General features: G+C 35.9%; 1 protein-coding gene across 1 annotated transcript in view; it reads left to right on the plus strand.

Moving 5' to 3' along the window:
* Nucleotides 1–10,008, plus strand: part of KIF13B (kinesin family member 13B) — a 268,551-nt gene that overhangs the window by 156,666 nt on the left and 101,877 nt on the right. Inside the window, exons 19-21 of the mRNA XM_045286833.1 lie at nucleotides 1,127–1,276; nucleotides 1,583–1,711; nucleotides 7,810–7,980. Coding sequence (XP_045142768.1) covers nucleotides 1,127–1,276; nucleotides 1,583–1,711; nucleotides 7,810–7,980 — 450 coding nt within the window. The remainder of the gene's footprint in view (nucleotides 1–1,126; nucleotides 1,277–1,582; nucleotides 1,712–7,809; nucleotides 7,981–10,008) is intronic.

Genomic DNA, 10,008 nt, shown 5'->3' on the forward strand with positions numbered 1-10,008 from the left:
TATATGTATTGCCCTCATCATTCTCAAAACATTTGCTTTCTACTTGAGCCCTTGGTATCAGCTCCTCATTTTCCCCGTCCTTCCCCACACCCCCTCCCTCATGAGCCCTTGATAATTTCTAAATTATTATTATTTTGTCATGTCTTATACTGTCTGACATTTCCCTTCACCCACTTTTCTGTTGTGGACTGTTAATTTCTTTAGGACATTATATCCTTTTACATTATATCCTTTTCTACTTCTCAACACAAAATATAACTTTGCAAATGTTTTGTTTTTTTAATTAGAAGTATGTGGCATCTTGACATGTATATCAGGAACACTTTTGGTAGTTTTGATCCTAAAGTGGACTCTGTAGAACTGTACTTTGGCGTTGCTCATCAAGAAGATTTCTCTGTTTAGGTGAAACATGCCATTATACACATTTAAAATAGGTGTATATATTATGTCTAATTTTATATATCTTCAATACTGCTAGTCCTGTTGTCTTATAAAGTTGCTTATTTCCTTTGCCTCTTATTTTGAAAAATGCTCATTTTCCCAGACTGTCCTTAACAACAATGACTTCTTATAGTTGGATAACATGTTTTGCTAATGCGTTTTCTACATTCTCTTCTGTATCCCTTTCCTATTTTAATTTAGAAATAAAACAAGACTAAATGTACAAAAAGTCAGCCACTTTCTTACAAAGAGGTTTCCTCTCATTAGCAATGTGTCTTATGATTTGGTAAGATGGAATAAATATAATGACTCTCTTTCCTCAAAGAAAAACGTACTTTAGTGCACTCCTCTTCTTGTCTAGTCAATATATGTTGTTTCTCATTTGTTTGCTTTCGGTGAAATTGGTACATAAGCAGAATACATGCTAAATATAAATGACATTATTTTGTTTGCTCTATTATGGCTGAAGGATGCTGCCAACATTCTAAATATGAATAAGAAAGTGTGTGTGGATCAAATATGCTATACTTCCACAAGTACTTTGTTTTACTCTAAAGAATATAAGGACCGGCTATCGAATAGAAAGTTAAGTGTAATAATGTAATATAGAACCTTCCAAAAAGTGTTAGGTTGGATCCATTCATTTTTAAGTAATTTTCTAAAGTTGTTTTGAATTTCTTTGAAGGTCATACGGTCATACTTCAAGCGTGCTGACCCATTCTATGATGAACAGGAAAATCACTGTCTCATTGGGGTGGCCAATGTCTTCCTTGAGTCCCTTTTCTATGATGTGAAGTTACAGTATGCTGTTCCAATCGTCAACCAGAAGGGAGAGGTTGGTTTACTCTTCAGCCCTTGTTTTTTGTAGAGAAGAGATTAAGAAACAGTAGGGTGGTGATGATACTATAATTGCTAACTATTTTTATTAGCAGTGACATATATGTGTGTGTTATTAATACCTTGTGTTTCTTTAGTGTTTTGTGGTGGTTATGCCATGAACTATGAGAGAAAAAAAATGTTAGAACCTAGATGTCTGAATTCTCATACCATTAACGTAATGATTTGAGTCTAAAACAGAAGGTAGATTTCAAGGAACAGACAACAAAACTTTGTTTAAAAGTTTCTGAACCCATTTTTAAAGGTGGCAGGTCGGCTGCATGTAGAAGTGATGCGGATCAGTGGTGAAATTGGAGAAAGAATTGCAGGAGGTGAGGAGACTGGAGACATCTCCTTTGATAAAGAAACCCAGGAGAACAAGCTTGTGTGCATGGTGAGTCCCAGTTTCATTTTAGAAGTACAGAAGTATAACTGATTTTGAGGATTATATTTAGATTTTAGAATTATATTTGAGACTTGTAAATATATTATTTTCTTTTTCTTTCATATTTTCAAAGTATCTGTCTCTAAAAAAGAATATTTAGCCTTTTAGAGATCACATTTCACTGTATGTCCTGAACTATGATGCAGTCAGGTTACTACTTACTAAGAACTTACTCTTTGCTCTTGTTGCAAGGCACCTCTTTTCTTTAGACCATTGAGCTCCAAAATTGAGTGAATTTATATTTATCGGGGCTTCTCTATAGAGACTGCTAAGTTTTTCCCCGTAAGTTTTATCCTGTAATTGGGTGTCTTCCTAGCTGCTGATGATTGAGATTTACCCAGCCCTGGTCCTGTTCTTAGTCATATGTCTTTCTTCACACTGCCTCCAAATGTTGCATTTTTCTTTACCCATGTGCTATTTAAACATGTCCCAATCCCAAATTGTTTTCTTCCTTGTCTTTCCATGCATTTCATTCTTGAAATATGCGTTGAGTATTATCTGTCAAACATGTTTCAGATGCTGGAAATATGGAGATGAATAAAACTGGGTTCTTGCTTTCAAGGTGCTCTCTCTATAGCACATGGGGGTGAGCGGAAGGGCATGCAACCAAACAAAAGACTCCAATATTATGTGAGCCAAGTGTTCTGATGGAGGTAGCCCAATCCTATGGAACATGGAGGAAAAATAACTAACTCAGAAAGCACAGTCTAGGGAAAATATTGGGAAAAGAAGACTTGGGTTGAACTTGAAGGAGAGGCTGTTATCTAATAAAGCTTTTTCTCCATAGGGTGCTATTGGTATTGCATGGGTAAGTTGCTCAGCTGGGGAGTCTTAGAAAGGCTACTCCATGCCTGAACTCTCAAGTGTAGGTAGTGCCCCATCCTCAGTCTCAGTTTATTATGTCAATGAAGGAAGTATTCTTAATACATTTCTGAATACCCATTATTGGAACAGTATGGCTTCTGTTTAAGAATTTTTGTAGGAACCAGCTAAAGGAAAGACATGTAAGGAAGAGGAGTCAGCAAGAGGCATAGGGACAATAGTACAATTGAGAAGGCCACTAAAAGGTGAAGAGGAAGAAGTGTAAACTTTTATTTCGTAATTTAACCTAAGGCCAGTACTGTTTCTCAGTAAATATCTCTGGAATCAAACATGATGTTGAAAGGAGTAGCTTATACATTAATTGCGGGGTACAGGAAAGCTGAAAATATTCCATTTTGGACTTTGTATAGGCCTTTGCATAGAGTAACTAGAACCCTGGTAGCATAGTTGTTAGGTGTTGGCCTGCTAACCACAGTTTGAAATCACCAGCTTCTCCACGGGAGCAAAATGAGGCTTTCTACTCCTGTAAAGAGTTCCAGGCTTGTGCTTGACACAAAGGATGTATGTATGTATTGTGATAAGAGCTGTATGATCCCCCAATAAAATGAATTTTTTTTAAAGAGTTAGTCTCAGAAATCCACAGGGGCAGTTCTACACTATTCTGTAGGGTCACTGTGAGTTGGAGTTGAGTTAATGGCAGTGGGTCTGTTGATTGGATAGTAAGAAGGCCTTAGATGCTAAGGTCATTGACTCTAGTTTGAGAGAAAAAAAATCTAAATTCAGTAAAGGTTACTCTGTAATGTATTATACTTGATTTAAGACTCTTATTTTGAGGTTTATGTTAACGAGATGGAGACACAGGTTTGGTAACTCCATAATGGTCCATTTTATCATTAAAAAAGCAGAAAGGCCATTATGTGGAAAGTTTATCTTCACTGAAAAGAAGTATATATTCCTGGGAAAATGGGGCTTTTTTGTTTGTTTGTTTATTTGTTTGTTTTATATATATATTTAAATCATTTTATTAGGGACTCATACAACTCTGATCACAATCCATACATACATCAATTGTCTAAAGCACATTTGTACATTCATTGCCCTCATCATTCTCAAAACATTTGCTCTCCACTTAAGCCCCTGGCATCAACTCCTCATTTTTCCTCCTCCTTCCCCGCGCCCCCCTTTCTCATGAACCCTTGATAATTTATAAATTATTATTTTGTCATATCTTACACTGTCTGACGTCTCCCTTCACCCACTTTTCTGTTGTCTGTCCCCCAGGGAGGAGGTTATATGTAGATCCTTGTAATCGGTTCCCCCTTTCCACCCCACCCTCCTTCTACCCTCCCGGTATCACTACTCTCACCACTGGTCCTGAAGGGATCATCTGTCCGATATTCCCTGTTTCCAGTTCCTATCTGTACCAGTGTACATCCTCTGGTCTGAGGCTTTTTTTAACCAAGTCAGAATATCTTAAAAATTATTTGGGGGGAAGATATCAAATATACATGTAAAAGTAGTGAGAATAATGTTATCGCTCCCCATTCACCAGTCTCTGTGGTTATCTGCTGGTTGTCAGTTGTGTTCTATTCAGACATCCAAGCCATTTCTGTGCCACCTCATCCCCTAGATTACTTTGAAACAAACCCCAGATGCCACTTTACATCATTATATCTTGTCAGCCAATATTTTGAAATGAGTTCTTTTTTTAAAGTAGCTATAATGTTATCACATGGAACAATTCCTTAATTACTATTATTTTTAATTCCTCAATTGTTATGGACTACAGTATAGCAGTCTACTTCCCATTATTCTCCAGGTCAGCGGTTCTCAAGCTGTAGGTCGTGACCCCTTTGGGGGTCGAATGACCCTTTCATAGAGGTCGCCTAATTCATAACAGTAGCAAAATGATAGTTATGAAGTAGCAGTGAAAATAAGTTTATGGTTGGGGGGGTTCACTACAACATGAGGAACTGTAATAAAGGGTTGCGGCATTAGGAAGGGTGAGGACCACTGTTCTAGGTTGATATGTTTCAGAACTCCCTTTCAATCTATAGGCATTTTCTCACTTGTGGATATATGTTCTATTCAGGTTATTTTATGTAGGAAGGGTCCTATTACCCTATGGAATTCATGTATTGTGGGTTGTGTTAGTGTTGCCTAACAGGTGTGACAATATTCAAAATAAATAATTTATTTTCTTACTGATATCGAAAAGTGACCAGTGAGGTGTTTATATGTTTTGTCTTAATATCAAACTGAACATATTGTAAACTTACATTGCATTTATTGTATATGTTAAAGCTCAAATCAGACTATATTTGATCACTGAGAGCCTCCATAGTTCTAACACTCACAGACTTTGGCAGTTTTTCAATTTTCTAATATGATTCTGAGGATCCGTTGTGACACAGTGATTATTACATCTACTAACTGAAAAAAGGTTAGTGGTTCAAACCCACCAGCCACTCCAAGAGACAAAGATGTGACATTTGGTTTCTGTAAAGGTTATCTGGAGCCTTGGAAGCTCCCTATACTACCATCCCTTACAGGAGTCCTGTGAGTCAGGATTGACTGAATGTCATTGAACCTGGGTGTTTTTTGTTTGATTTTGTTTCAAAATATGATTCTAATCTCATCATGTACATTTCTTGTCCCAGTCCTGAAATGAGCCATTTCTTGAATGAACCCTAATTCCTTTCATGGGAAATTGTATCTTGAGAGTATGCATAGGGTACCTTTTTGGGTAAACTAAAGGAGCATACATAAACTCTTTTTACATTAAGCAACGTAGAGATGGAAAAAGTATCGAATCTGGGGGCATTTAAAGTATCATGGATGATGAGGATCGTGGGCCCATAAAAGAAGTTTAGATGTATTTTTCTGTAATGAAGAAGGCATATATTTGCAATTGAGTATTTTAACTTACATTAAGTATGATCTGTACATTTGCAAACCCCATACAACATGAATGTGTACTGATATTTCTGGGCTCCCTTGTCTTGAGCAGCTTCAAGTTGATTTCCTATGGTAGTCTGACACCTTGTGGTGATTTTAGTTTTTGTATGCAAAAAGCCTTAAAAACCCTCATAATTTATGTCCTAGGTGTTTCCTCATTCCTGAGATGTTACATGTTTTGGAGAGTTAATCATAGTAAATCTTGCCTTCTTGTTTGTTTTAACTACAAGATTGAGATTAATTGCTACAGGAAAAATTTGGTATATGTTAGTTAAATATCTGCTCAATGCCTGGTACCACTTTTATTAATTTCATTTCATTAGTGTGGTCAGTTCTCACACCAGTAGCTATTAAAGGAGAAAACTTGTTATTACTGATGTCAACTTGGTCCCTGACTTTTGATGACCCCGAGCACACTGGAATGAAATGCACCCAGTCGTGTACTATTTCCTTTAGTGGTTATGGATCAGTCTGTTATGTATCATGAGGTTTTCATGAGCTGATTTTCAAAAGTAGATCTCCATGCCTTTCTTCCTAGCCTTAGTGTAAAGCCCTGCCAGAACTGTGCAAATGAACCTCACAGAAGTTAATTACCTGTTTTTTTAATAGAAGCTAATAAATGACGTGTTTTCATTTAGATCTGTGTAACTCCAAAATCTTGGAATCTTCTCACATATTATATTACCTCACATTAAAGAATATAATAAACATTTAAAAACACTTAATAAAAATAATAGTTTTCTAAATTTAATAATTAACTTCAGATACTGATTGCTCTGTTTGGTTTGGAAGAATACATTGTATCATTCAGCCTGTCTTTCTAAGTCATCTGGGAATTAGTATATAGATGTTTCAAACACTTGTTAACATTGAGGGAAAAAATGAATGATGATAGGAATTCTCATTTATTGCGTATATTTTTCCACCTCATATGGGAGAAAATAAACTCATCTACTTTCTCATTATTAATACTTCCTGAAATGTCTACTCACTGCCATGAAGTCGATGTTGACTCATAGTGATCCTTTAGGACAGGGTAGATCTGCCCCTGTGAGTTTCTGAGACTATACCTCTTTATAGAAATAGAAAGCCTAATTTTTCTCCTGTGGACCAGCTGATGGATTTGAACTGCTGACCTTGCAGTTATCAGCCCAGTGCATAACCACTACACCACCAGGGATCCTCCTATTATATGAATAAAGATTTGTAAACCTATCTTAGTATCAAGGCTTCTGATATTTCCTTGTGGTTGCTGAACTACATTAACTTCTGCTATATCTTCAAGTGTATTTTTATGAAATGTTTTCACTGAATCACATACAATGCAGGGAAGTGGTTTACTAAGGAATGTTAATAAATAAATAATGCTTGAGCATGTAAGCCTGCTTAATCAATTATAAGATCACAATTACATTTAACTTCATAAATGAAGAAGTTTTAGAATATGACAGCAGCAGAAACTCCAATGCAAATATCAACCTGATGTTTCCTGCCCAAAGAAGTAATAACTATATATGGCTACCTTAACACCCGCTACAGGCATTTTTTCCTTCTTATCACATCAAATACATATGCTTTCTAATCACACTTTGTTATCATAAAACCCTACACTCCATATCCAGAGCACATTTCCTCTCCTAGGTGTGTACAGTGAACACACCCAGTAAGTGTTAGTGCTCACTGCCATCACGTCAATGCTGACCCTCAGTGGCCCTGTCAACTGTATGTTCTCAATGCCTTTACATTGCTCGCCCCAAATCTAACATATCTACTTGAGAAACTTGCTCACCTTTCTATTTAAAATTATTGAATAATGTTTTTTTCTTTCCTGAATATTTGTTTGCTTATAAATCCATGCATGCATGACTTTTATTCTTTACTCGTTGTACTTGAACATCTTGGTCTATTCTTTTGATGTTAGTCATACTTGTATCATTAAATTGTATTGATGCCTAAGAACTTTATTCTTCTGTCTTTATTATTGTTATAAGAAACTATAAATGTTCTTCATCAGCCTCTACATGCTTTCAAATACCCATCTTCTAGGCAAAGGAGTTTGTCCCCCTATGAAAGCCTCTTAATAAATATGGTAGGTTTTTGTTCCCACCTAACAATTGAAGAACACAGCCCCGGAGTGTATGTGGTTTGCTCATCTTAAATGCACACTGCGTGACATAATTAGGAGTGGAATCCATACCTCTTGAGTTATAGTACTTTTTGGAACTTTCTAATTAAGAAGTAACAACGAATCCTTCTTTTCCCCTCAGGTTAAAATATTACAAGCTACTGGATTGCCACAGCATCTGTGCCACTTTGTATTTTGTAAATACAACTTCTGGGACCAACAGGAACCAGTCATTGTTGCACCTGAAGTAGATACTTCCTCCTCGCCAGTCAGCAAGGAACCTCAGTGCATGGTTGTCTTTGATCATTGTAATGTAAGTTGCTTTTAAGTTTGCTTCTCAGACTCGAGCACATTTTAAATTACTAAACCCCCCCCAAAAAAAAAAGGAAGAAAAGAAAAAGAAATATTCTTTCTTAGAATAATCAGGTAGTAATATATATCTTGATACATGGTTTCTTAAATGGCATTTAAGTCATTTAAGTGTTAATACATTCTGCTCCTTCAAAAGTGAACTTTTCTGTAAATATATTTATTTGCATGTGCTCACCTCCAAAGAGACTTATATTTAATATTAGATTACTAGAGAATTTCATTTTAAAAATATAGTAGTGTTGTAGAGGAATAAAAGATAGGAAACAGACGTGCTAATATTATTGAGCCCCTAACACTTATGCTCAGCACTTTATGTTGTTGTGTAATTTGATCTGTATCATAGTACTTGATGATAGTTCTTTTTCCCCCCCTTGCTGAAGCGACACATTCAGAGGTCAGTTTGCCCAAGGTTACATGACTAGTCACTAGCAGAGCCAAGACTCTCCGGGTCTAGACCACACCTGATTGATCTCATTTTTTTTCCCTAAGAGAATAATATATTTTAAAAGGAGAAGATTCAATAACTTGCTTTAAGAAATTATTTTACGGTCTAACTCTTAATTTAAAATGGTCTTATATTCAGTTTAAATATATTTACCCATTCTAATTTTGTCTGCTTTTTTGTTTTGTTTTTGGTGGTAAATATGGACAGGATTGAGAATTTTATTTGTGTGATTAAAAAAATTATTTTTCAGTGATGAGGATTAGTTCCTTGTTCTATTATTGGATATAATGGTTAGTTTCTAAAAATGGAAGAAAAATTCTTTATTTAATGTTGCTACATCATTGCATATAATAACTTTTATATCAAGACAGTATAGAACATTGTTGTAATACTAAATATAATTACTTTACTTTTAAAAACCAGCTCTTAAAATATTGCTGACAAAATAGAATGTAATCCTGGATTTAGTGTAATAAGCTTTCAAGGTGAAAAGTTAAAAAAAATTAAGAGTTGTAATACAACTTATTTATTTATTTTTGAGGTATGAACAAGCCAATTTTCTATAAGCACTGGGGACTCCATGCAAGTTTTAAAATGACATTTTCGCCTTTTCTAAAATTAAAAGTATGTACATTCACAGAAAACTGAGAAACAAAGATCAAAAAGAGGAGAACTCCCCCACCCCCCCCAAAGTCCAAACTCACTGCCATTGAGTCAGTTCTCACTCATAGCAACTCTAAAGGACAGTAGGACTGCCCGTGGGTTTCCAGCACTATCAATCTTTACTTCTCCTGCAGAGTGGCTGGAGGTTTCAAATGGCTGACCTTGTAGTTTGCAGCCTAAAGCTTAGCCCTCTGTGCCACCAGGGGGATCCATAAAGGCACCCGGAATCAGTTTGATGATTTGACACAGTGTCACAGGTCTTTCTCAGTCCTGTCTGTAATAAATACACAACTCAGCAGAGAGTTTTAGGTGGTTGAGGTCGCCACACAGTATGGAATTGCGTTTTTTTCCAACATAATATTTACCATTTCAAAGTCTCAAAGATAGGCCTTGGCAGATGTTTTAAAAGTTAGAAACCTACCTGGTGGGGTTTGATCAACTACAGTGTAGCTGAGAAAAAGTACTGAGAGCTGAAAGATCGAACATAATAGTGGGACAGGAAGAAAGTAAAAAAAAAAAAATAGAGGAAGAAAACTAGGAGGCAAAAGACAATTATAGAAGTATAAATATAGGCATGCACATATGTACATATATTAATATATAACAACAGGGATATAGGTCTATGTACATATATTTAAATGTTAAGTATTGAGGTAGCAGATGGGCATTGGGTCTCTACTGAAGTCCTCCCTCAACGCAGGAACACTTGGGGAAAAAAGAAAAAACAGAAAGCTTTAGTTACAGAGCAGAACTACCATCTATAATAAAAGCTAAGAAAGTTTTAGGTTCTCAACTTTTCTTTCTTAAATAAATCACTTTATTGAGGGCTCTTACAGCTCTTACAACAATCCATACAGCAAT

This window comes from Echinops telfairi, unplaced genomic scaffold, assembly GCF_000313985.2.
Source record: "Echinops telfairi isolate 266 unplaced genomic scaffold, ASM31398v2 ScPeMD7_9;HRSCAF=40, whole genome shotgun sequence".
Lineage (NCBI taxonomy): Eukaryota > Metazoa > Chordata > Mammalia > Afrosoricida > Tenrecidae > Echinops > Echinops telfairi.